At 47.6% G+C, this 27,287-nt stretch overlaps 1 protein-coding gene across 1 annotated transcript in view; it reads right to left on the bottom strand.

Annotated features, from left to right (window-relative positions):
• The window catches only part of VWF (von Willebrand factor), a 120,554-nt gene that overhangs the window by 9,514 nt on the left and 83,753 nt on the right, over positions 1–27,287 (bottom strand). Inside the window, exons 35-47 of the mRNA XM_087814830.1 lie at positions 24,742–24,962; positions 23,348–23,540; positions 22,815–23,156; positions 20,902–21,101; positions 16,079–16,181; positions 15,408–15,482; positions 14,064–14,168; positions 12,709–12,914; positions 11,286–11,435; positions 6,715–6,825; positions 4,337–4,517; positions 3,458–3,498; positions 2,826–2,942 (exon numbers count right to left, since the gene is read on the bottom strand). Coding sequence (XP_087670956.1) covers positions 2,826–2,942; positions 3,458–3,498; positions 4,337–4,517; positions 6,715–6,825; positions 11,286–11,435; positions 12,709–12,914; positions 14,064–14,168; positions 15,408–15,482; positions 16,079–16,181; positions 20,902–21,101; positions 22,815–23,156; positions 23,348–23,540; positions 24,742–24,962 — 2,045 coding nt within the window. The remainder of the gene's footprint in view (positions 1–2,825; positions 2,943–3,457; positions 3,499–4,336; positions 4,518–6,714; positions 6,826–11,285; positions 11,436–12,708; positions 12,915–14,063; positions 14,169–15,407; positions 15,483–16,078; positions 16,182–20,901; positions 21,102–22,814; positions 23,157–23,347; positions 23,541–24,741; positions 24,963–27,287) is intronic.

The following is a 27,287-nucleotide window of genomic DNA, read 5'->3' as shown; positions in this document are numbered from 1 at the left end:
TCATGGGCTGAATGCTCTGAACCAGCAGGAAAAGTTAGGTGTGGGTAAGCTTGCTCAGAAATGAATTTAAACAATTTGCTGGTCCTGAATCACCTCTGGACTCGGTACATCTTCAGGGAGTAGACCAGAGAGAAAGCTGGTGAGGACGGAGCTCAGCACAAACCAGGACAACCACACTCTGCCGGGAAGGGTGCTGCGGGAGTTTGAGGCTCCCCAGTCGTCGTTCACTGGTGAGTGTTAAACTGTGTTGTCAAAAATGCACAGTTCCTGAAAGGTGTAGGACAGAAGTCAAGGGAAGGGGAAGAAAGAGGTGGAATAAACATTTTGAGTGCATGTGAGTGGTTCCAGCCAGGCGAGGAAGTAAACTAGCGCGAAAGTCAGGCAGGATCTCACAGGGCTTGGATCTGGGCATCTTCCAGTGAACAAGAGAAGGGATAGGAGGTCCCCTCCCTCAGTCAGCCCAGGGAGGGGAACTGGACAGTCCTTATAGGAGAATTGGTGGGGGGAGGGCAAATGGAGAAGGGGGCTGCAAAGCGGAGGGACAGGGGCCATGGGGGCAAAATCCACGCACCAGAAAGGCAGAGGGCAGCTAAGTCAAAACTAAGGAAAAAGAGAGGGTGTTATGGGAGAAGAAAGAACAGGAGGAAGAAGGAGAAGGGATACGGGGTAACAGGGGAGGGGCAGTGAGTTTAGAGCTGCGGTGGGAGTTGGGGAAGAGGGGCGGAAGGAGGAGAGGGAGTACGAAGCCACTTAAAGGAGTAAACTGCTTTGTCTGCTGCCCTGGAAGTGGAAAACGCAGCTGCACCAGGCGACAGGCCTTGTTTGAGCCCTGCTGTCCATTTCTAAGCCTTGCTTCTGCCAATCTGTTCCTCATTCTGCCTCCTGGAAGGTCCTCTCGTCTACATTGAACCCCTTGCTCAAGGCCAGCTCATGGTGATGCCCCCCGGGATGTTTTCTCAGCGCCCCTGTCAGGGTGACCTCCCTTCCTCCTGCTTTTCCTGAGAGTCCATCTGCCAAGCTTGATGTCTACCACCCACCAGCACAAACTTCTGCTGATGTCCTTTTGGGTGTGAGCATTGTCTCCCCTGGGAGGAAACGAAGGACTCACCTCTCTGCTGACACCAACACTTCAGTCTGATGGAGGCAGTTCAAGCAGAACTACCTAAGTTTAATTAACTCAGCTCCTCACACCCGCGGGAGGCCTCCCAGAGGCCTTTTACTGCAGAGGAGCGTAGGAAGGCCAGTTAAGGATGCTGAGCTAGAATGGGGCCAACTGAGGCCAGTTTCAGCGCAGGTTAGGGTTTACCTAGAAGGAGGGCTAACCTACGGGTTTCAAGAGGGAGCAGGTGAGTACACTGCCCTGGGGATACATCAGAATATTGGAGGAATAGTACACAAACCAAAGGGTCATGTACTTTAAAAATATTTAGAACCTCTATCTAGAATGGATTCTAAAGCTGGATTTCTATGAACGCAAAGGAGGTTACCGTGCCACCTCTGATCACCAGATGGCGCTGTTAGAGCTCGCAAGCCCGCCCGCTAGACAGCCTGCCTCGCCCTGCAGGACAGCGTTGGTGCAGCGCTGATGGTAGTTCAGTGGGCATCCAAGGTCAAAGGGAAGCCACAGACTCCAGACAGCAGTATTTCATTCCGTATTCAAGCCCAGTTCTATTCCAGGGGGTCGTTATACACACACACACACACACCCTAAAACATCAACTGTGATTTTTTAAAATAGCAAAACACGTACTAATAGAGGCAGGAATGTTCTCTTTAAACCATTATATCAGAAATAGCTGTGTCTGCTCCACATAAATTTTATGAAGCCCCTATTCTGAGCATGACACTATTCCAAGTGCCATGAAGAACACAGATGCAGAGCACTCTCTGTCCTCAAGAACATATAAAGCACCCATAGGAGTGTCCCTCGCCCCTGTCCCTAACCTCTCCTGATATCCCCTACCCTCTGTGCTGCTCCTCTCAGGGAGGTCTCCCCTTACGAAGGTCTCCTCCCCAGACTCAGCCCCAGACCCCTCCCGCTGCCTCGCGAAGCTGAAGAGAGAAGCCTTCCCTTCACACCCTCTGAAGGAGCCGTTACTGCATCCTGCGCATCTGGCTCACAAGAAACTCCTCTGGCCCAGCGCAGTCTCTAAAACAGCAGGAGCCCAGGCACAGCAGGCGGTTTGAGGAGGAAGCCAAGGCATCCTCCGGAGCGTTAGGTCCACTCTGTGATGTGGGCTAAGAGTCATAATGAAAACAATAAAATGCTGGTTGTCATCTCCCAAACCAGAAATGATGATTTTACTCAGAATCCACCCTCAGGAGGGATTTAGAGCAAACATAGTCATCATGACCTCGTACAAACACGGGGAAATATTTTAAACCACCTAAACTTCCAATAATAAAAGTGTAGATTGCAGTACATATTTTCCAAAGAATATTGTGTTAAACCTTGCACGTAGTAGGTATCTAATAAATATCTGTTGACTAGTTAATCTTTAATATTTTCCAAGATGACCTGTGATGATTTTTAAAATGTGTGAAAATAAATACAGAACTGTAAATATGGCATCACAAGCCTTTAAAATATTGTGTTTATTTTAAATGCACAAGAAGAAAATGTTGAAATCTATAAAACTAAATTGTAATCTCTGAGAGATGAAATGTGAGTGGGTGATGTGGGCTCTCCATGACAGTTGTCAAATATTGTCCACAATCAGAAAATTAATGAAAGCCTTATTTCAAAACCTCAGTGAGGTCCTATGGCTTGGGCCCACAAGCATTCAGTCCATCCATCCCCTAGGTCCTCACCAACCCTCTCTTACCAAGGGGCAGGCTTCACAGGTGGTCTTCCTGCACTCCAGCTTGAATCCAGAGATGATCCCCGCCTGGGCGGTGCAGTGGCAAGTCGTGCACACATCAATCATCAGACTCGTCCCAGGCTGGAACCAGAGGCACACGGTCAGGCTGCCCAGCACCCCGAGCCCCTGACTTCCCCACTCTCCTCAGCCCCATAAACTGTCTGCCTCCCATCGCTGCCCTGAGCCATCACCCTGACCCTCTTAGTGTCTCCAGGGACCCACTCCCTTCCCTGCCTTCCCACCACAAGTGTGGCAATGGCAAGAGTGAGGGCTTTCATGACACAGAGGGAGCCAGGGCAGCGGGAGTGGGTTGAAAGGTGCCCAGTGACTTTGGAGAACTTCTCTGTACACAGAAGAAATGCTCACAGGCCTGGAGTAGGGCCTGGAGGTGAGTGCAGGTCAGGGGGCTCAGGCCCTAGAGAGTTAGGAAGACCTCCCAGGCTGGGCTCCAGGACGCTGGGAAGTCTTGGAGGCAATGAAAGTGCACTGGGGGTAGGTTTCCCGGGTTTCTTTCATTTCCACATTAGAATGACTGGGTGGCCCCCCTCCTGTCCCTGCCCCACCAACTCGCCCTGAAGAAGGCGGTAGCAGCTCACCCCAATGATGGTGCCGTTGAGAATGCAGGCCTCCACGGGCTCTGGGGGAGAGAGAAGTGCAGGCGTGAGAGGGCGGAAGACACCTGGCCACCCCCACCCCACGCTGCACGTGGCTGACCCTTCAGGGCCTCTCCTCTAGTCTGGGCCTCTCTCCTACATCTGCTGGCCCCCTCCCCACTCTACCTCCAGGTGCTATGGGTCCTACTGCCAGAGCGACGGTGGCCTCACTTCTCCCAGGCCTGGCAAGGAGAGGCAGGCTGCCTGTCTCCCACCACCCAGCCCTCAGTGAGAAGACCCCTGAGCATCCTGGAGGGGATGGCGCTTGTTTAAGTGATTCACACGTAAGGGGTGAGTGGGAGAATGTCTGGGTTTATGAAGAATGAAATTCCACTCTGGAAACTTTAAGTCACAAGATAAAAATCACACAAAGAACTCAGAGCAGGTGCTGGAGAGCTGCTGGTTGCTGTTGCTGTTTGTTTGGTGGCGGGGTTGGGGGTGGAAGTTGGAATACCTTCCCAGGCAGAGGCGGTACAGTGAATAATCCCAAAGGTGGCCTCTGGAGTCAGAGGGGCGTAGGGTCCAACCCCAGCTCTACAGCTCACTGACTCACATGAGCAGCAGAAGTAGGAACAGTCCCTACCTCACGGGCTTGTAGTGACCGTGGCATGAGATAGTGGTATAAGCCATCACTGGACACAGTGGTGACCTTCAGGAAATGGTTATATTTCTCTCATCTTAATTGCTTGGTCACAAAAGCATTAAGAACAGATGGGAAGGTTTTGATCCTGCCCATTTCCCTGAGTCACTACAAAGGCAAAGAATTCAGGAGCCCTCGTGGAAACACAGGCTCAAAGGTGGGCCCTGGACAGCAAGCCTTACCACAGCGACAAGTGGGGCAGCACTCTGACGTCCCACAGCTCAGCTGGAAGCCTGTGGGGCAGGCGGGAACATCCAGCTGGGGGCAGGAGACATTCCTCTGCTGCACAAAGACCTCCTCCTTCACTCGGACACACTCGTTGATGAGGCAGGGGTTCCCCGGAGAAGGCCAGTGAGAGCCAACCTGTAGTTAAAACACAGGAGTTGGGAAAGGCTGGGGCCAAAGTCCCAACGGGAGTTCACTGCTCCTTCAGGGAACTGGTTTGGGCCCTAGAGGCATGCCCTGGCTTAGCATCTAAGTCCCACCCACAGGGTAAGGCCCACAGAAGGAATGAACGGGGCTCATCTCAGGTCCTTCAGTGGGTCTGGGTCAAAGTCGCCTGACCAAGATCCTGGCTCAGAGACCTGTGTTCTCCCACAGACACAATCTTCGCCACCTGAGTAAGCACCTTAGGGAAGCTCGGGATGCTCCCTGCTCCCCTCAACACTGGCTGTGAGCTGAGCGCAGAGACTCTAGGACTGGGAAGCAACAGCACAGGTTGGCACAGAGGAAATGAGGAGTGGACCTCAACCCATGGCCAGCCTGGAGATACTTCCCACTCGTACAGGGAGGCAGCAAGAGACTGGGATGCTGGTGTCTGAGCCCTGCAGCCCTGCTGTCTGTCCCTGAGCTTCTAGGGCTGTTCATGGGTGGCCTGGCCCCATGAGTTGGCTCCAGGAGCAAAAAGCATTGACCATGTCCAGAGCCTGGCTCAGAAAAGTCACTGTGAAGGTTCTGCCTGGAAGGTGTGTCACACAAGCGCTGCCTGCGTGCACCAGCTTCCAGATGCATCAAGGTGCACACCCCCACCGCCCGCCTCAGGCCCCCACCTGCTTCGCTCAGCTCCTGCTCACTTTTTTCTCTTTGCAGGTGAGGAGCAGAAAATGCCAGACCCTTGCTGTCACTCTCTTTACCCCAACTTCTGACTCACTCTGACCAGGCCTTCCTGCTGCAGGTCTGGCCCCAAGCTCCCCCTTCTGATTATTACCTGCTGAGCTTTGGCCATGGGATACACTGAGAAGGACCCATCCCCACCGACCCCCGCTGGTCACTGACATGTTCCCATCCGCAGCGGCAGAGCCGTCACTGACACCCACATCTTGTAGGTTAGATGCAGAACTGAACTGGGGAAGAGAAACTCAGGTCCCCTTTGTTTTATCGTCACTAATGTGAGTCTGAAGGGAGATGTGAGATGGGGGTGGGGGAGGGAGGCGGGCACACTAAGCCCCAAAGAGGCCCGCTGTCTGCGCCACCAGGCGGAGCAGCCTCTAACCTGAGCCGGACCCTGTCCTGGGGGGGAGGGATGAAACCTGCCTGATTCTAGGATGCGTGAGAAGCTGAACAAATACAAGGTGGAAAGGAGGGACACAGGGCAGGGAAAGCCATGGGAAACTCAGATCAGAAGGAGGGGTGGAAACCAGGAGGGAAAATCAATGCGTCATTCTGTTGTCACTGAGGATGAGCGAAGCAAAGGACTCGGTAGGAGATGGGCAGGCTCAGGGCAGGATGTTAAGCCTTTGGGTCTTACTGGAAGGACACAGAGGGGAAGGCCCCCAGGTGTGCCTCACACTCTTCCAGCACCTGCCTCCTGAGGTTCCAGAGCTTAGAACTCCCCACTTCGCCCTCATGAATCAGAGAGAAATTTGCTACCGTCCTGGCATCTGGACTAAAATCCCCCAGGAGTGCATCCTCTGTGTTTCAGAAAACGCTTGATTAGCACCCAAAGTGAGAGCCTGAGCTGCTTTAAGAGAGGGATTGGCGGGGGGGGGGTGCGAGGCAGGAGAAGACAAGGGTGGGGAGATGGGGGACTGCCACCATGGCAAGATGCTAGAGCCAGGGTTGCAGAAATAGCTCTGGGGTTTGGGAACAGAACAGTGCTTGCTTCTCTGGGGATAGAAATGTCTTCAATGGAACTCAGTGAAGAGGTCAGGGGACCTGCCAGGGTCGATGTGGGACCGAAAAGCCCTTGCGGCCTCTGGGTTCAGTGGGGCGGCAGGCCCATGACACACGCAGGGTAGGGAGGCCATCCATACGCCAACCACTCAGGGAAGCAGGACTTCAGATTCACAGGTAGATGGGAGAGCATAAATCCCCCGGGAGTCCACAGAACTCTTAGGGAGGGAACTGGGCTTCTCCCAAAGTCAATGAAATGGGAAGTCGGAGGCAATCTCAACTAGTTCCTGCGGGCGAGGTAAACCCAGCTGACATCTGGGTAACACCAACAGCCGATTAATCCCCTGCAGGGGAAGCCAAGGGCAGGGGATGCACTTTGATTTTACAGGTGAACCAAGGCCAGCACTAAGCCACAAAATGGACAACCCATCCTGAGGCCCCGACCTACATCCTTCCAGTACGACTGGGAGTCCCCTCGTGGTGAGCCAACCACCACCTCGCAGGCAGATGGCAGGCACCTTCCACAGCACTCGCCTTCATGGAGGACCAAACTGAAGCCCTGGAAAAACACAAGGAACAGAGAATGAGGTCAGGCCAGCAGCAGGCCCAGGTATGCTTATCTGCTCCACAGGCGCGCTGAGCCCTGGGGTTTCGCAGAGGCAGCTGGACTGAATGTTTGCATTTCTGTCATTCACCAACTTCAGGGTCATGCTAAGAGTGGCTGGGAAGCATTGACCATTGAGTCACTAAGTGAGTGACTCAGTTTCACCAGCTGCAAAGACATAACCCTGCCCTCTGAAAGCAAGATCCAGTTCGAAGAGTACTAAACACAGTCCAGAGTTCACTCAGCCACAGCTACCTGACCTAAAATTTGTCATGGCCAAATCTAGGGCACATCAATGACTTAGGGGAGAGTATTCAAGATGCCTGGGATCTATTCTCTGCTCTAACAGAGCCAACTATTTATATAAGATGAGCACCTTGATCCCAAGGCCTCTCACCAATGTGCCAAGTTGGGTTTCCCCAGGTAGTTACTTGACGTAGTTTCTAGGCACAGTGAGATGAGAGAGCAACAGAGGCTAACCTTCCCCAGAATGCCTGCCAGGGAGCCCAGCATCCTGGAAGTTTGCCAGCCTGTCTTGCCTCTTGGAGGTCCTCCAATCTGGCCAAAGCTTTAGGAATTTGGGTTGAAACTCTCCACTGAAAACTCTGAAGTAATGTACAAGGAATAGGCAAAACGCTGACATATGTAGTTGTCCCAACCACCCAAGGGACAGACCCTAGGACTAGGCTTTATCTTGAAGCTCTGTCCCTAAAAGAGAAGAGACACTTGTAGCTGTTCAGGGTGGGTGAAGAGGCCAAGCCTGCTCTGCACACTCACTCGCAAGGCCAAGTCAGATGATGCACACAACACTGATGTCAGTCTAGCTGGTGCCTCTCTCTGGGGGAACACAAGCACTCCAGAGACTTGGCTCAACGTCATACTATCTCCATGGGACCTACTTATATCCTGAGCCATGTCACAGAGGTGCCCAGTGAGCTGTCCCCAGTCTTTTATCATCTGAGATTCTAATCATTTATTGTGCATCTATGACATACTAGGTACTTTGGAGAAGCCAACAAATTGGGATGATACAATCTAGACACCTTCCATTACAAGGCAGAATATACAGCTGCCATAAAAGACTCAGGGAGCACAAAAGAGAGTCATGGATACCTTCAGGGACCCAGTGTCACTCTTGTGTGCCTCCCTAAGAGTGCCGAGTGACTTGGATTGGTGTATTCGTCCTGTCTTTTGCTGCCTCCCAATATGGGGAGATACACTATTGATACTACGGATGACTACAAGGACAGACACCTTGCTCCCAAAAGCCCACCAACTTCTCACACTCAGATCCTCCTAGCCATGCTTCCAAATTTCTTGGCTGCCATCTCTCTAAGATCCCCCTTCACCTTCAGCATTCCCATTTTCCTGCTGTACAACCAGGGTTTTCCAATATTTTCATTTCTCTTTCTTCTTGCATACCCCTCCAAATCCTCTACCATATATCTGTTCAAAATATACATCTCACACCCTTCTCCTTACTCTCTTCTCCAACCTGTTTTCATTGGTTTCCCAATTAAGAATGGAAATAAGCAGGTCTAATGTCCACCCAATCAGAAGACAGATGCCAATAAAAAATAAATTCCTTATGTTTAGTAGTACAATCCTTTAAATATGGTTGCCACTGCTGAAACAGTGGCAAGGGGCACGGAGCACTGGTCCCTTGACTCTTCGCTGGATCAGACTGGCCCTTAAATTGCTAGCGTTGCCAGTGTACTGGCCTCACAGAAGGGGCCGTGGGCTAGGAGTCAAGACAATCCAGGTCTACTTCAAATGAGCTGTAGCACTGTGGCCAACTTCGTTCCCTGTGCAGGTCCTCTGCTTTTTATCTGATAAGCGGCAAGAACGGCCCTGCATCTTCTTTCTGGAGGAGAATCGCGAGGATGAATAAAACATAATGCATTATGTCGAGCTCCTTGAATACAGTTCCCAATGCCATGATTTAGTCTGATTCTGGGGTCTAAAGTGGGGAATCAGGTGGTCCTAGGCCTTCAAAAAAATCTCTAAAGTTTATACAAAGGAGGGGGGTTCCTCTTGCCGTCAACATAGAAGCAAGGCCATAGGCATGTAGGCACACCTATAACTTTCTTCAGGAAGCCAGCAATGCCCTTTATACAATTTCCCTGACATGAACAGTAGAGAATAATGGAAGTGGCTGGGGAAAGTGTATTTCTGCAGACTGTGGCTTCAGAAAGAAAGAATTAGAGGGTGATGGTGGTAATGTTTTTATTGTTTGTGTGTTTTTGTTTCTTATTCTTGTCACAACCTAGACAACAAATAAATTTGAGTAAGGGAGCCCCAATGTCTCTGGAGTCAGACCAGAGCTGATACTACCCTCTTTGAAGAATGAAGTCTGAAACCATCACAATTCACTGAAGCTCCCACCTCAACTCAAGACATCATCCAGACCAAAGCTCAGCCTCCCACATCCCTTCAGCTCTGACTAAACCGTAAAACCTCCTTTTCCTCCCTAAAAGGGGTGACATTCAGCCTTTAAGACACATCACTCAGTTCCCTAGAGCAATCATATGGTTAAAAGTTCTAGAAATGTTGTCTCCTCCACTCATTCACCTGACCTCTGTACCCATTTTCTTTTTGAAATTGACTCTAGCCCTGGTCAGTGTAGCTAAGTGGTTAGAGCGCCAGCCTGCACACTGAAGGGTCTTGAGTTCATTTTCAGGTCAAGGGCAGGTACCTGGCTTGCAGGTTCAATCCCTGGCTCCTGGTGGGGCGCCTGCAGGAGGCAACCAATCAATGTGTCTCTCTCACATCAATGTTTTTCTCTCTCCTTTCTCTCTTTCTCTCTCTACCCTCCCCCCCCCCTTCCCACCCTCTCTGAAAATCAATGGAAAAAATATCCTTGGATAAGTAGTAAAAAAAATTTCCTCCAGCACCACAGCCTCTAGATAGACAAGTTTCTACCATATGACCTGCACCCTCCCCAACAGCTGACTGTACTAGACTAGGGACTGGACAGAGGATCCAAACCATGGGATGAGCTGAGCCCATCAATTTTCTTCCTGAAAAGTCAATCTATTGAACACAAAGACTGAACAAGTCATACTGGACAGGGATGACCCTGGATCTGAAAAGTCATATTGAGTTGAAGCCAGATTCAATAAAGCCATGTGCAAATAAAATTTTGAGAAAGCAAAACTTCCTTCCAGAGGAAGTTGCCCTGCAATGAGGAACTGGAGCAGATGGGCAGAGAGAAGCAGGGATGGGGGCTAGTGGGACAAATAGAGAGAAATACTGTATGACCACTTATATATCCTGTACTTCTTTCCTGAGAGTTTTATTTTAGCTAGCTTGAGTAGATTCTGCTCTTTGCAATCAAAACTCCTTACTGAAACAAAATTTATTGGGTGCCAATTTTATAAAAATGACCTCTAAATGGTACTCTCTTTACTTGATAGTAAGTTATTCCCATTGCCTCCCATCGATGTGGGAGGAGATGGAGACCAACAGGTTTCTAAAACTTAGCACTCCCACAAGACACACCTGGATACCATAGCATCATCCTCTCTCAAAGTTACTTAGCAACTCCACTCCTCCTCAGTACATCATTGCAGGTAGAGCAGTAGATGAGCTGAATGGACTCCCTATTTCTGGATTTACTCATAGGCTCTCCCTCCATTCCATCATCAAACCATACATTCCCAAAACAGCACCAATAGCACTGTCTTCTCTGCTGTTAACATTTACAAAAGCAACCACTGATTTTTTTTTATCATAATCTACTGATAATACTTTAGTAATAATAATAGTAGCATTAAACCAGCAAGTAAAATTTGACCCCCAATTCTCCCTGTACAGCATTGCTTAATTTTTCTAAGGCCTCATTAACCTTAAATGTGCAAGAATAGAGTCCCCCAGAATACAGAGAAACCTTAGGGATAGGCCACAATGACAAGAATTTAAAGCTGAACTAGGGAACAGTAATCATATTTTTTCTGTACCTCAAATTATAAAAACAGTCTGAAAAATCACAATCTATGTGGCAACACTATAGGACATTAAAACTGGGACAATCTCAGAAAATTCAGAACATACATTTGTTCTAGGGATAGCCTAAGGTGACGTTTGAAGAGGGAAAAGATAGGAGGGAAATCAAGTCCTCTTTTCTAGCATTTAGTTCACATCTCTGCTCAAACCAACTCCATAGCTGTGGACTCAAGATCATACAATAGACCAGTCCATTAGCCAAGGACTGAATCACAGAAGGATGACGTTGCAGTACTTTCTTCATGCTTCTTTCTTTTCCCCATCCCCATCCCCCTCCTTCCCCTCATCCTGGTCTTGAACCAGAGTTTACTAAAGGGTTTGTTTGGTTTCTTGCCTCCTCCTAGGATCCCCTACCCTACTTCCATACCCTAATTGCTCCACACAGTGCCTAGCCTCTCTGTGTTCCTTACCAGCTGGCAGCTTTCTTCACAGGGCTTCTGAGAGCACTGGGCCACACGCAGGCCCATCACAGCATCCTCCATGTCGGTGCAGGTACACACGTCACAGCCCTCCTCCCAGAACTGACCAATAGGGTAGACAGTGCCTCGATGGACACACACCTGTAGATACAACGTTTCTGTGAGTGAACTCATTCCGTTCATTTAAAGAAGAGGCTAGAAAGCATCCACTATGTGTTGAAGTTGCTCGAGGTTGCTCTAAGAATAAAGCAATAAATAAAATCAACATGGTCTCTGCCCACATGCAGGGATGCTTTATAAAGTAGGTTGTAATAAGCATGAAATCTAGACCTGCTCCTGCTCCTCCAGAACCTGGGCACTTAGAAATCTTGAGCCAGTCTGGCCAGGCGTGGCTCAGCGGTTGAGCATTGACCTAGGATCCAGGCGATCGGGGTTCGATTCCCGGTCAGGGCACATGCCCGGGTTGCAACCTAGGCAGCTGATCGATGACTCTCTCATCATTGATGTTTCTCTCTCTCTCTCCTTCTCCTTTCCTCTCTCTAAAGTCAATAAAAATATTTTTTTTTAAAAGAAAAGAAAAAAAGAAATCTTGAGCTGGAAGAGAATCCAGAAAGGACCAGAGGTCTAGAGTATTCCAGGCAAATGAGTATCTGCTCTAGCTCCAATAGGCTCCAGGGAAAGGTAACTGTGGCTTCTCTTTGGCAGTCATCGCAGGACTCACCCTCAATAGTCCAGCAGCTGCAACTCTGCTCAGATCTTCCTACTGCAATTCTGGTTTATTTCAAGTCCTGCCCATTAAGTCTTTCATGATAGTTCTTTTTGGTGGATCTCTTCCCTATGACTGCTACACACATTTAATATCTGTACCATCTGTCGATACTTGGTTGAATTCAGTTTACACACGGTTGTCTTATATACACTAGCAAGACCATAAGTTGACTGCACTGTACATTTCTCCCATAGCACTTAACACAGTACCAGTTCTGGTAGAACATAGTAGTCACTTGATAAATATTGGGTGGAAGGAAGGGCAGATGAAAGGATAGATGGATAGATGGAAGGATGGATGGATGGCTAGATGGACAAATTGATAGCAATTAACAAATGAGTAAACTATTAACTAGCCTCTAAATAACCCATACGATCAGATTATTTCCTTAGCTAACATAAGGAAATCTGTTTAAAGGCCAGACCATGCCATATACCTTGTTTGTAACCCAGCACCTAACCATGCTGATCACATAGTAGGTTCTCTATAAATACCTCCTGAACTAACTAAATTTCCATTAGGCTGAGCTAGAATGTTGACTGCTCCCCCACCAGCCACATAGCACTCAGTTTGGGCAGGAAGGCAAATCTCCCATGAGGAGCAGAGGTCTGGCCATCATCCCAGACACAGCTGAGCAGCCCCTACCTTGTCAGGGAGGCAGGTGATCGTGGTGCAGCCACAGTCATTGGTGATGACTGAAGACAGGTACCCCAGAGGGCAGCTCACCGTGGAGTTGACACAGTTGCAAGCACACTCATACTCATCACAGCACTGGGTCTCCCGAAGGGTCGGTGTCCGGTGTGGGGGGCAGGAGGGCGGGGACTCCCTTCTGCACTCCTCCTTCCTGCAGGCTGAGGAGCAGTACAAGGTGACACCCTGGTCCTGCCACACTGAGCATTGAAATCAGCCATGGTTTGTAAGTCTTCAGCTACTAAATAAGGACCCAAGGAACTTTAGACCCAGACTATTAAATCAGAATTGCACATGAGCCCAGTTCAGGGGCTGCGGGGATTCAATCATCCCCAAAAGAAGTTAGTCTGCAGAAAAATAAGAACATTAATCCAAAGGAGAAATGTGAAGCTAGAAATTTTAACAGAGAAATGAAGGCTGTTCGATCCCCATTCTACCACCTCCCCATGCACATTTGGAAGGGTAGGGCCCTTCCAGCTCTTCAATCTCAGAGAGGGCAGATGTAGAATCTCTAAGACCCAGGCAGCCTGGGCACACCATGAGCAAGTAAGCATTTTTATATGCTGGTAGCTTATGTGATCCTATCCCCACTTTGGTACCTAGGACAATACTCTACAGTTTTAGGTCCTCTAACAAGGTTGAATGAAAGAATGATGACAGTCGGTCAAACCCACAACATCATTTTATAAATGCTAAATCCCATCCTGTGTCCTTTGCCTCTTCACAACCTCCTTCAAATTCAAGGTTCTCTCCCCTCGCCCTGAGGTCTTCCACCTAGGACCTCGAGAAAGATTCTCAATGAACAGGACGAGGTCTCCGCTTGACTTCGAGTGGGCATTCTCGGTAGCTAAGTACAGAGTTCAGTCTCTTGACATGTCTTACGTTAGTCCCGCCCTATACTTAAATTGTTGTATTTGGTGATTAAATGTATAAACATACAAAGCAGGGGGACCTATACATTTGTTTGGGAATAAGACCCAATGATGGGGACAAACCAAGGAAACATTCCCTCCCCTCACCGGTGTATGGCAGGAAGGGAGTAAATAGAGATTGGGTCTGGAGACGTCTTCATCTCAGACTCCACTGCCTCTTAATATAGCCCAATAGGGATGTGCCTGCAGCTGTGTCCACACCCAGGACCCCTGCATGCAGCCAGGAGGATTCTTAGAAGATTCAATCCAGAGACCACCTTAACCCCTCTGTTCCAGACATGCCCCAACCCCAGCATCACCTAACTAGAATACAGGACTCCTTCCCCAGGCCAGGAAGGAGTGGCCACAATACCACCTCCCTGTCCACAGAGGCTTTACCGCAGGTGAAGTTGGGTCTGCACTCGCCAGGATTGGTCAGTGTCAGCTGGAGGCCACCTTCACAGTGAGGCGTAGGGGGCAGGTCACAGCTCACCACGTCACACACTAAGGGACAGGAAAAAGAGGCATCCACTCAGAGTTCAGCAAGGCTACTCTAGTATCACCTGTGAGTGGCACCCTACATTCCTGCTCATGCAGACTTCTGTTTTAGGTAGATGGTGATAACAAGGGAGAGGGAGAGATACAGATAGAGGTAGAGGGGGAGAGGGGAGATAGATAGATGATAGGTAGGTAGGTAGGTAGATAGATGATTGATAGAAAGATGATAGATGATTGACAGATATATGATAAGCTCATATTGATTATGATTGTCATCTGCTAGGACTTTCAGATCACAGCCAAGTCCCTTGAACCCACTGGGCCTCCATTTCATCTTCTGCAAACTGGGGACACTACTTCATAGAGTCAGTCTAAGGATGTTGTGAAATAATGAAGGCAGCGTGCCTGGCACATTGTAGAAGCTTAAAATGTCTACGAAATGAGAGGCTTGAATGAAATGATCCCCCAGCTCTGCCTACTGTTAACAGTCTCAGATCCATTTCACACAAGCTGTTCTCAGGTCGGATGTCCCTCCCCATAGGATTGCTACTTGCCCCTGACCAACTTCATCAGCATAAATAAATTTCTTAGATCATTTCATTCTTTTGTAGATCTTTACCCTTTCCCTCCATCTATTTGTTCACCCCCTAAGATCTGCATCACTGCAAATTCTACAAGTCTGTGCTTCATGCCTTCATCCAAACAGTGAACAAGCACACTGGATGGGACAGGAGCGAGGCATCGCAGGTTTCCTGCCTCGTTACCCATAATTCCATCAGCTCTGGATTCATTTACTTATATCCTTACTCAGCCCACTATTCACTCTGCAGTTTGCAAGCCAATAATGAAGCCCTTTGACAAATAACTTGCTGAAATCAAGGTGCCCTGTGTGTGGCCTCTGCATCTAAGATCCGCAGAAGGAAAAGGAAAATGGGCTAGTGTGGCACAACTTTCCCTTCAGTCAATTTCTGTGCACCTCCCCCCCACAGTGATTACCCTATTCTTTTTTTTTAATGCTTTTAAATCTGACTTTTAATGATTCACTGCAGAATTTCTCTAGGTAGCAAATCCTATTTTTTAGAGGTCACTCTTTCTATTTTTTGAAAAATCCAGTCAGCCCTTACCCACCTCCTTTTGCACACCCTGTGCCTGAGACCATGAGCTCCTCGCAGCACCCACACCCTTCACCCCTTCACCTGGGGCTGGGTCCTGGGCCCTGGAGAATGCCCGGGGTGGGACACATACCACACTCATACACCGGGCAGCACTGGTCTGCGTTCTGGCGGAGGCGGGCCACTTCACACGGGCCACACGTGGGAACTGGAAAAGAATGCCCCAGAAGTCAGAGCAACAAATTGTAGTATAAATTGTAGTACAGCCTGGAGCAAGATCTAAAATATTGCAGACTCTCAAAGAAGGTGAAGAGAGTAGCCCAAGGACATATATGCATAGCCCATGGACACAAACAACAGAGAGGTGAAGGCCGGGGAGGGGTGGTGGGGGCGAGTAGAGGTGGGCAAGGGGGGGATGGGAGATATCTGTAATAGTGTCAACAATTATATATATCAGACTCTCATCCACTGAAACTAGCACAGGCCTACATGAGAGACCACAAGGTATCAGGCCATGGTACCACTGACGAATGAGGCTCCCCTGTGTGTCCTGTTGACCCCTTGAATGTGCCCTCCAGGACACTCTAATCTGAGGGCCAAGGTGGGTCAAGAGGGCAGGGTTAACCTCTCAGAGCAGCTGCCCCAGGTGCAGAACAATGGGAACCCCAGCTCCGAGAGGTCAGGAAGGGTGGGCTGGCCTGGGAAACGCAGGAAGGGCCGAGGAAATCCACATTTGGATCTGGTGGCTGCAGGACCTGGAGGGAGCCCTTCTTCCTCCAGGAGCCCGAGGGTGGAGGAGCTCACCTCTGGCCGTGGGGCAGGGATGCTCCGTGCAGTTGACCTTCCGCCCACTGAGGCACGTGCAGATCTGGCAGGGCTGGTGGTCCGGGACCCAGGTCTCCAGGAACTGAGGGAAACGAGGTTCAGAAGGGGCCCAGGACACTAGGGCAGAAAGCCCTGGAGCACATGGCAGTCAGTTCCCCCTCCCTCACTGCCAGTGTGTGGTGAGGGTATTTTTATTATTATCCCCACTTGTCAAAGGAGGAAGCTGAGGCACTTGCAGTCCCAGAGCTGCAGCAGCAGAGGCAGGATTTGAACCTGAATCCATCCTTTTAACACTGTGCTCTGCCACCTCCCAGTAATAATTAGCATTAGAGATGTTCAAGATATTTTTCCTAGGGACTTTATATTTATTCACTTTATGTTCCTTATCATAACCCTATCAGTCAAGTACTATTATTACCTACATGTACAGATGATGAAATTGAGGCACAGGGAAGGAACAGGACCGCGTGGCACACCCAGGATTTGAACCTGGCATTCTGGCCCCAGACACCATGTGCTCTACACCTGCCTCACCAGCAGGTCACACTGCAGGGGTTATGGGAGTGACAGGCACTGAATACACATGGTCATAGCGCCCAGATGGCTGACAGTCAACTTGAGGAAAAAAGACTCATGCGTGAAAAGTTACATAAGAAAAATGAAACGTGATACATCCACACCGTGGAATACTACTCAGCAATAAAAACAAACTATCAGAGCACACAACACACAAGAATGGGCCTCAACGGTGTCACGCTGGGTGAAAAAAAAAAACAGGCCAAAGAGTAGTATTTACTACATGGTTCCATATATATGAAATTCCAGAAAATGTAAACAAACCTATAGTGACAGAAAGCAGGCTCGTGGTTGCCTGAGGACTGGAGATGGGGGTCAGGGGATGTATTAAAAAGGGGCACAAGGAAACCTTTGGGGGTGATGAAAATGTCCATTGTCCTGGTTGTGATGGTGGTTTTACAGAGGTGCACATGTGTCAAAGCTCATCAAATTGTACACTTTACTAGGTGCTGCTTACTACAGGTAAACTATATCTCAATAAAATGAAATTAAATTTTATTTTTAAAAATGAAAAATAAAAAGGTACACGAGGGCAAAAGGAGAGTAGTTCACTAGGGCTGGGGTGCTCAGAGAGGCCTCCTGAAGGTGCGCCTGGGAAGGGGGGAGGAGCCTGGGCAGGGGACGGGGAGATTCCAGTGGGAACAGAGGGAAGAATCCTTGTGGGCCGGTGGACAATTGTCGAGGCCTTCTCCGCCCGCTTGAGGAGACTGAGCTTAACCTGGTGGGCAAGGGGCAGCCCTGAAGCTTTGTAAGCAGGACCCTGACTCCCAGAGAGAATGTTAAATAAGGGCGGACGTGGTGAGAGCAGCAGGATGGGGAAGGGAGGGACTAGGAAACCAAAAAAGAGGCTGCAGGGGCTGCTCTTCCAGTGTTTCTGCAAAGAACTGGGAAGACCTGGGGAGGGGCCCAGGATGCCACCCAAGAGGTTGGAGCAAAGAGGCTGGGCAGAGAGGCAGAGTGGGGGGCGTGTCACATATTCTCAGGCCTCTCAGTGATGCCAAGAAACTGGCAAATGTGGTGGGGGGGATCTGTATTCTGACTTTTAAATAGCAAAAGTGGTAAGATGAGAAAGGAGAGGGTCTCAGTTTTTATATGTTTTGAGGGGATTTTTTCTCTCTCTTTTAAAGAAGACTTTTTAAAGAGCCTCTTTTTTGTGGACTTCAGATATCTAAATTTAAGAATAAATACAACCTTACAACTATCCTGAGAGTGGGTAACGCCACAATAGATGACCAAAAGCAGGAGTTAAACCTCTTCTTCCAGGGATTTTTATTTTCCCAGGAGGCCTCATTAAAGCCGCCAAGACAGGAGACAGAGTCCATGGCCCCTAATTCTAAGCTTCTAAAAACCACCTGCGGCCCGCTGTGCAGGGGCACAACCTGCCTGGTTATACAACAAGTAGGCCAGCAGGTGGCGCTCCTGCATCAGCACAGGCCAACTCCAGACAGCCCTGTCTCACCCATCAGGTTCCAGGGCCACAGAGTGACAATTACTGGGACAGGAGAACAGGTATGAGAGCTAGCTGGAGTTGAAGATTAAATCGAGATGACAAAAGAGCGGCCTACAGAGAATAGGGCAAGGGAAGATAGAAGTCTTCAAAGCCCAGAGAAAGATACAAATCCACAGCTGAGAATTTAAGAGGAGATGCAAGTGAAATGTGTAGGTTATGGAACACCAGGGACCAGGGAGAAAGGGAGGCTCCAGGTACTAGGCTCCTGGGGTGATGGAGGCAGTTCTTGCTGAGCTGAGCTGAGCTGAAGCAGTATTTGCCCAGTACAGCACCCCCTGCCCCCCAACATAGAGAGGGACAGCCAGGGCGGTTCTGGATCCCTTCTGAGCTGCTACAAAGGCTCACATCTTTAGAGTGCACTTTGTAAACTAAACAAGAGCTATGGAAACTGGTAAATATTTTGCCCTTCTGAAGTTACCACAAGAGATTTATACCCTGGTTTATTTCCCTGAAGAAAAAAATCCTGGGCTTTATTTTTCAGTTTTAAAAAATTCATTTAATAGAAATATTTTTCATATTAGACTTTTTGTTCTTACTCTACTTTGAAAGTAAAAGCTGCCATTGCAGGTGGCTGGATAAGATATTTGTTTTCACCGTGTAAGCTATATTTTCTGAAATAACAAAAACTGGCTGTGTTCCCTTCATAGTTTTTGCTTAACTAATTTTATGTTACTTGATTTTAAAATATATTTATAAGATGGTTTCTATGTCAAAAATATTGCACTATTTGGAAGCATTTCTGTATACCACATGAATATATATTCTGACATGTTGCGCTGAAGACGAGGGAGCAGTGAAAGGGGAAATAAGGCCAGAGAGGAGTGGAGGAAAGAGGAGTAGAGACGCTAAGATAAAATTCACAAGCTTCCTGCTTTCAGCACCCTGCAGACAGCTGATGCTCACGAAGCCAGAAACATTTTGCAAACCTGAGCTGACTTCTCATCACAAGATGCCAAGGAAGAGGGTAGAGACCATATGTGCCTGCCTCTGAGAGTATCTGACCACAACCAGCAAAAGCAGCCTGAAATTACCACTGGGTGCTGGCCCCACCTGTGGATGGAGCCCACACTGGAGCCCAGAGGGGTGCGGGAAGTGTGCAAGTCAGGGGAGCAGTGTAAGGTTTTGTCAGCGCCACTGGGGAATATTTCGGTGCAGAGAGTTACTTAAATTGGCAAGTGGAAATTATCACAGTAGAGTATGACTGGGCTCCCTGTTAGTTTATCTGTTCCACAGTGAAAATAAGGGGGATCCGCTGGGATAGCGCCCAACAACAAAACAGAGCAGGTGGAGCCATGCAAGTAACAGCCTGCTGGACGCCCAGAGCCTAGCTCGGTGCCGATGGATCAGTGGCAGGGCGAGGGCCCTGTGGATGGCCTGGGGTAATGAACGGGAATGCCAGCTTGGTCACCTTGTGCCATCTGAGCCTTGGTTTCCTCCCAGCTTGGTTAGCTAGCCTTACCATGATTCTCCCAGTTGTGATTAAACATAGTGGTAAGTCACCAAACCCTCTCACTTAGCGATAAAGCCCCCTTGGTAACGACAAAGATGTTAGGTCTTGGGTTCGGCACATGATCATAGAATACATTCTCCTTTGCTAGAAGCCAAATGCACTCCTTCCACTACTATGCTCTGTAATATCACTGTCAAGGATGAAGGACAGGACCACATACACACTCACATACGCACAGACACACTGCCCCAGGTCCGACAGACACACGTTAACTTTGAAGGGTTATGACTGCCATCCTAGGATGGGGGCGGATCCTTTCAAAATGTACCAATAACTCCTAAGATGGCTAAAAGAATTAATGATTTCCAGTTAAATCAGCCCAAAAAAGACCAAGTAAAATGGCGATTTCATATATTGGAAAGAGCAAGCTCTCTGGAGTCAGACAGCTTCAAATTCTGAGTTCACCTCCCGGCTCCGCCACTTACACACTGTGTCTATCCATGGGTAAGACCCTAAGCTCTCTACACCTTCGTTTATTTGTAAAGGTTTTGTGAGTGTTTATGAGATGATGTAAGATGTCCACTGGGGTCTGTGGAACCCTAGTCCAAGGGGGTGCTGTGTGAACATGTGCACACACACACGTTCACTCATCCACCACACATACAAATTCCATGGGCAAGTAAGTTTGAGATGTGAAAACCCCCTTAAATACTTGCAATGTACCTTAGTACATCAAAAGCTCTAAAGAGTCCTGCAATAAAGAAACCCGTTTAACTTGTTTAGCTGGTGTTCTTTAAATGCTCTCGACCACAGGTAACTGTTAATATCCTGCAAAACACACCTTTGGAAAATGTTGAGATAATGAATAGGTGGTGCTTAGTACAATGCAAGGCATATAATAATATATCTTCATAATGGTAGGCATCACCATATAAAATACTCTTTTCCCATCCACTCCTGGGTTCCTATAGCATCTATTTACATGAATATAATGACAAAAATAGTAGTAAGAGTAGTAGTAATGTATTAACAAAGTGTTGTTAGCACTGTGGCGTTTGATTGCACAGCTAATACACAACAGACTCAAGATATGACCCAAGATCTGATTCAAAAGCCATGTGTCATGCTGCTTCCCTGTCCTCAATGACCCCCCGAAGAGTCAACCCCTGCTGCCAGAGTTCGAAGGGGCCAGTCACTGGTGAACACTTCATCCGACTGACCCCCGACAGAAGCGCCCCGTGGGAAGCGAGAGACCAGGGCCCCTACCTGGTGCCGGACTCCATCCTCACTGACGCACTGGGTGCAGGCCTCCTCGGGGACACAGCTACCTTCCAGCATGACTTGGTGTGAGGGGCAGAAGCAGCCTTCTGAGGGATGGTCCCCACAAGAACTCGAATTGCCCTCACAGCTCCGGGGGCAGCCGAGCTCGCAGTGGCTGTACACCAGGGACGGCGGGCACGTCATTGCTGCAGATGGAGAAAGAGGTCACTCCGACGGCTCACATCGACCGGAGGGAGACGGAGGCACAGCTCATTCAGGGTGGCTGGCTGACTTGCTGGGGCAGAGATAACTAGTCTGTACCAATTTTCATTCTCCCCATCACCCAGAATACAGACTGTATTTCCCCACTTCCCTTGCAACTAAGTGTAGCCATGGGACAAAGTTTTGACCTATGAACTATTTGACCTAGGAAATGCAGACTCCTATAGCTGTCTCCAGGAATCTTTTTTAGAAAAACAACTCTGTCTGCCCTTTGTCCCTTTTCCATCCTTCCCCCATTCTGCTTCTCAGAACGTGGATGGGATAACCAGAGCTTCATCTTAAACCACGAGGAGAACCCACGCCCAAGTGAGGGCGGAACAAAAAGTTAGAATCCAGTTTGAGGCCCCCAAACAGCTGGCACCCCCTCCCTCTGGTCACCATGTGACAGAGAACTTTATTTCTCTGTTACTTGCAGACAAATGTAAGCATAACTGATTATGTGAGCCTGTGTGTCCTTAAGAAGTATCGTGGTTCTTTCTTTCGAATGCATATATATTTAATGCCTAAAATATCCTCTTAAAATGAAGTAAAGAATCCACAGCTATGAAGAGTTGCCTTGGGAGAGAAGCTACAAGGTGATCCATTCCTCCTACTCTGGCCCTGCTCAGCCCCTTCCTCATGTTCTCAGGGTGCCAAGGCAGAGAAGGTCTCCAAGGATTTAGGGTTTTCCCATGCACAATAAATAGTCAGGAGGTAGAAAAAGAAATTAGCAAGCAGAGAAGGGGCTATCGGTAACTCAGAAACTAACATTTGCCCCTTGATCTGCAGGCACATTGAAAGGAGGCGGTATCATCCGCATGCACTCAGAAACCAGAGCTCAAATGCCCTGGTGTTGTCTAGTCCAGCTGTCTCATTCTAAGATACAGAAACAGGTGCCCATCACCAGCTAAGCTGTAACTAGGGTGCCCAAGTCCTCCAGCCCAGGTTAGAGCTGCTGACAGCTATATGATCATAAACTCTGAGACTCCAAGATGCTTATATATATTATTTTATATTTTATTTTCCTAAAAATAAAAAAAAATAAAGAGTAAGGGATTATATTAGATCATCGAGAATGTTGAAGTTCAGTGTTTTTTACACTCCAGCACCCCTTGAAGGCAGGAGCCACGTCTGATTTATTTTGGTGTCCTCTACATGTTAAAAGATAAATAAATGCCAAGTCCAAATAGGGAAGCTGACCTCGAAGAGGAGATATCAACACCAGCGACCCTGTGGTATGTGTAACTAAGAAAACTCTTGGTATTCAATTGGTAAAATTCCACTCACACTCCAAACTTCTGCTCGGGCATGGCCTGCTCTGGGAGTCTTTGCTAACGCTTGGTGGAAATTTAAATTCAACATGACTGATTATTCTGTACTTTGCCGATGCCCATCTGTGTCTAACACATTAAACTCACATTTGTCTGAACACTAGACATACTAATAGAAATGATAGTGCTTTCGTTCATATAGAAATTCTACATTTAAATTATTTATACATCTGCCATCTTATTTGATCCTAACTGGAATCCTAGGTCATAAGAAATGTAGGATTTTGATCCTCATAACCCAGATGAAGAATCCAAGTCCCAGAGAAGCTGAGCAAGCCCACAATTAGTTGGTATTCACAATTTTTAGGGGGACTTATGGACACTCACCACAGAAATCAGTTGTCCTCCAGTTAACACAGACTCCATTGGTCCGACAGAGGTGGGCATAAGAGGCAATCACCTCACACACTTGCTCTGGGTGGCAACTGTCCTGCTGGCAGATGGCATAAAATGTGGCTGGAGCAAGGACCTTGTGGCACTCAGCAAACAATGTCGAGAGGAGGACCTGGCAGTGGGAGGTGCTGGAGACAGGGCACTCATCCTCGGGTACAGGTTGGCATGTCCTCCCTGGCTGCTGCACAGTCCATTCCTGGATGAGCCTTTTCCAGTCTGTGGTGACTGTGCCATCCCTCAGCATGAAGTCATTGGCCCCATTTTCATCACAGATCCCTAGGGAAACAAGGAAAGACAAAGATGGTGGCTGTGGGTGCCAACACATTGATGCCAGAGATCTGGTCATTCTCCATCTCGCATCTGAATCTTGCAACTAGACCCAGAAATACAAGCATCCAAGCGTCCCGAGAGTAGAGAAAGGAAGGTTTATAAATATAAAAGGGGAGGAGTCAAGAAGATATTCTTACCACAGAGACCATACATCTTTGAAGCAAAGGTCTTGGGGCTGAGCTGCAGCTGGAACTCATTGTTTTGTGGAGTGAATGTGAAGATGTGGCCAAGACGATTGAATCTGATCTCATACATGATGGCACCGTAGATGTTGACTTCCATGTCCCCACCCGTATAAGGGACAGAGACCAGTCTCCCATTCACCCCCACCTGCCCAAGGAAGAAAATAACTCATCAGTTGTCATAGCAATAAGGAATCCTAGAATTTCACTCCTAGCTTCCTGAAGTTACTAACAGTCTCCAGCATTCACCACACTCAACTCCAGTGTTATCCACAACACCCTGATATTTATCAGCAGTTCTTCTAAGATAAAGGACTTTTGCAGAGCTTGGCAGGAGAACAGACTATTATAATATTGTAGAGAACCATTTACCTGCGACCTGAAAGTGCAGCGGTTGAAGTGCACCTTGAACCTTGAGTCTCTGTGCACCCCACAGGGAGGATGACCCCTTCAGGACAGGCTGAGGAAGTGGCTATTTTTCCAGCTCCTCAGCTCCTCAGTGTCTCCAGGAACATCTAACAGGACTCTTTTAAGTTTCTCTCGCTCACTCTCTCTTTTTCTTTTTTTTTTTTTTTTTTGGCCCTTAGAAGCTCTTTGGAGGCCCCATCACACATCATATCAAACATATTAAGATGTATTCACATCTCGCGATAAATATTATTTTTGCAAAAATAATATTATTTTTGCAAAATATTATTTTTGTAAAATTTTGGAAAGCTTTTTCTCCTTTTTAATTTCAAAATTTTTGGCTATGAGTTATTCAATTAATATATGACTAGCTATGGTTTTTCAGCGATTACTGTGCATATTCAAGAATTCTTGTGAAATGAGATCTAACCTATAAGTTGTTTTCACATAATAAAATACTTATGATTCCTAAATAAAGAAGTAAAGAATTAGCATAATATAACCTTTTGTAAATATTTAACCAAACATTTATTTAAATCGGTTTTGCAGTTTTCTTTTTGAATTTTGGAGCCATACATTTTGTTGAGGCCCTAAATATTTCCAAAGGCCCTAATTTGGGCACTAAATAGTTTCCTTTGGAAAGCTAACAGGCTCGATGCATCAGGCTCATAGCACCTGCTGGGTAAACAGTACTGGTGTCAACTCCAATTTTCTACCAGTGCCAGAAACTGGCACTAACTTCACAACTGAATGCTACCTAAAACTGGTACCAAATCTGGGCGCAGAACATGAACTCACACCAAAACAAAGGCGATGGTAATAAGCCCCTCCACGGAAGGTGAAAGCCTAAGTCCCTAACAGGAGCACCAGCTAACACTAGCTGCCACCAGGCCCAAGGTTCTGCCACTGCCTTGCCATGGGACCCACAGAAGGCACCTCACCTCCATGTCACTGTGGAGCTCAACTGAGAGGCCGTTATGTTTCACCTCGATGGACTTCATGCACGCTTGCCGCGCCCCAGGGCTGCAGGCACTGTTATGGAGAATCACCTCCAGGTCCTGCTCCTTGTTTTGAAATAGAACGTACGAACAGCTGCCAGTCAGCTTGAAATTCTGCCCATCGAAGGTCACAATGTGCCTGGTGGAGCTGCCCATGCACACACCTGGACAGGGGAGAGCAAATGCGGGATGTGACATTGTCCAAACTCCCATCCATACAAAGAGGGACTAAGTGCCACCAAGGTGCACACAGATCAACAGAGCTGAGAGCTAAACTGGCCCTTTGAGCTCCTATAGTTTCTTTTCTTCCTTTTTACAGATTAGGAAACAGATTCTGAGAGGTAGAGTGCCTTAGGTAAGTAACACTTGGTCATTAAATATTTTCCTAGAGGAGACTTAGAAGAACAACTATTACATTTTAAAAATGTGGCAAATTATAGAACCATATTTCAAAAAAATTGTAACATGCAAAGCGAATGCTCTACTCTGCCTTGGCCCAGGAAACAAAGTTAGGTTCTAGGGGTGTTATGACTCATTGAAATCATGAGGAACTAAGCAAACCATGAGCTCACGATCTCATTGTAAAGAAAGTTCACCTAAAAACACATGTGCCCTTTCAGCTGCCGAGTGACTAATGGTACAAGTGGCCATGTTGACTTGATCCCTTAAGAGATCGCACATGAGAAACAATTCCGAGGCCAAAGCAAATGGTTGGGCCTCAGCACTCCTTCGTTCGCCACTCATTCACTCATGTAATCAACAGATTCTCAAGGTTCCTATTAAAACACCACTTAGGAATGCTAATCATCTTGCCTTTGCTTAAGAGGAATCAGCGAAAATCCCCCCCATTTACCCCCATGAGAGGCACCACTACTATATGTGATTTGAAAGCTAGTTATGGACCTAAATGAAGCTGGAGATGAGCTTCCCAGACAAACCATGATCACATCTATGGTGGTAGGTAAATAAAAGCCCAAGAACTTAGAGGCAGTTCAGTGAGTCGGCAAGGCTACACTGGCGTCCCTCACTCCCCGACAGGCCTGGGCACTCTCCACCTGCATGAGAGACCTGAACACCAAGGCAGCACAGCCACTGACAAAGGGCGGGTCTGGATGTACCATCTGGCAGAGCTGAGCAGCCTCTCCAAGAGCTCTTCCATCAAAACCCCCTAAGTACCTGAGCAGCCAGGCATTTCTAAGTGACCGTACTGAATGCTGCTGGCCTGTTGACATCCATGCTGCAAGTGATCCCGATACTCCAGCTATGAATATTGTCAAGGAACCCAGCCCCAACTTCTAGGAGAATGTAATAAGTCACAAGGGAAAGAAATGTGTTAGTTCACACTTGGCAAGTCAATGAGAATGGCCCTGCCCACCGTAAGATAAACTATTACTGTGAAATGGGTACTTCAGAGCCGGAGAAACTCGAGACTGAATTCTGTTCCACCCCTTGCTTGCTCTGTGACCTTGGACAAATTACATCACTTCTGTGAGCCTCTCTTACCTCACCTGCTCTCTTTGAACTGATAGGAAGGATTTCCAAGACATATTTTTAATCAAAAATCGCAAAGCTCATTTGTAAAGAAGGGTAAACCAGAAATGAATGAAATTGGTTACCTCCAGGGAATAATAGGTGGAAATGAGTAGAAAAGATGAAGGAAAGAGAGGAGTAACATTTCTCAGTATAGGTTCTCCTTGACTTCCAGTGGGGTTATGTCCCAATAAACCCACCATAAATTGAAAATATCGTAAGTCGAAAATGCATCTAATGCACATAACATACTGAACTTCACAGCTTAGCTCAGCTTACCCTGCGTGTGCTCAGAACACTTACATTAGCCTACAGTTGTAGCCTCACATTAGCACAATCATCTCACACAGTGAACACACTGTAGCGTATCAGTTGCTTACCCTCGTGATGGTGGCTGACTGCAGGCTGGGGCCCTTGTGCTGCCCAGCGTGAGAGAGTATTGCACCGCATATAGCTAGCCCAGAAATGCTCAAAATTCAAAATTCGAAGTATAGTTTCTACTGACTGCTTATCGCTTTCACTTCGTTATAAAGTTGAAAAATCGTTAAGTCAAACCATTGTAAATCGAGAACCATCTGTATGCTTTTCTGTTGTGTTCTGACATTTAAAACCATGACAATGTTTCAAACACCAAAAACAAATAAATAAAATCAGCAAGGATGGAGATGAGAGAAATCCAAAATGGAATAGAAACAGCAACTAATTAAACTAACGGCAACAATAACACAACTACACTGAAGGGAGGGGCAGCCTAAATAACTTTGGGGGAAATTTATTATATACTCAAAAGCTAAAGATCAAAAAAACTATACACAAATATTGTACTCTTAGCTTGTAGATTTGTTTTTCATAGAAGTATTGGTTAGCAATTCTGAAACTACTTTTTGTGTATTCTGGCATTAACCCATATATAATAAATACATTTGAACAATGAGAGCCTGGCTTCTAATCTGAGAGCG

The sequence above is a fragment of the Miniopterus natalensis genome, chromosome 2, assembly GCF_054644295.1.
Source record: "Miniopterus natalensis isolate mMinNat1 chromosome 2, mMinNat1.hap1, whole genome shotgun sequence".
Taxonomy (NCBI): Eukaryota; Metazoa; Chordata; class Mammalia; order Chiroptera; family Miniopteridae; genus Miniopterus; species Miniopterus natalensis.
This window is presented reverse-complemented; position numbering and strand designations above follow the sequence as displayed.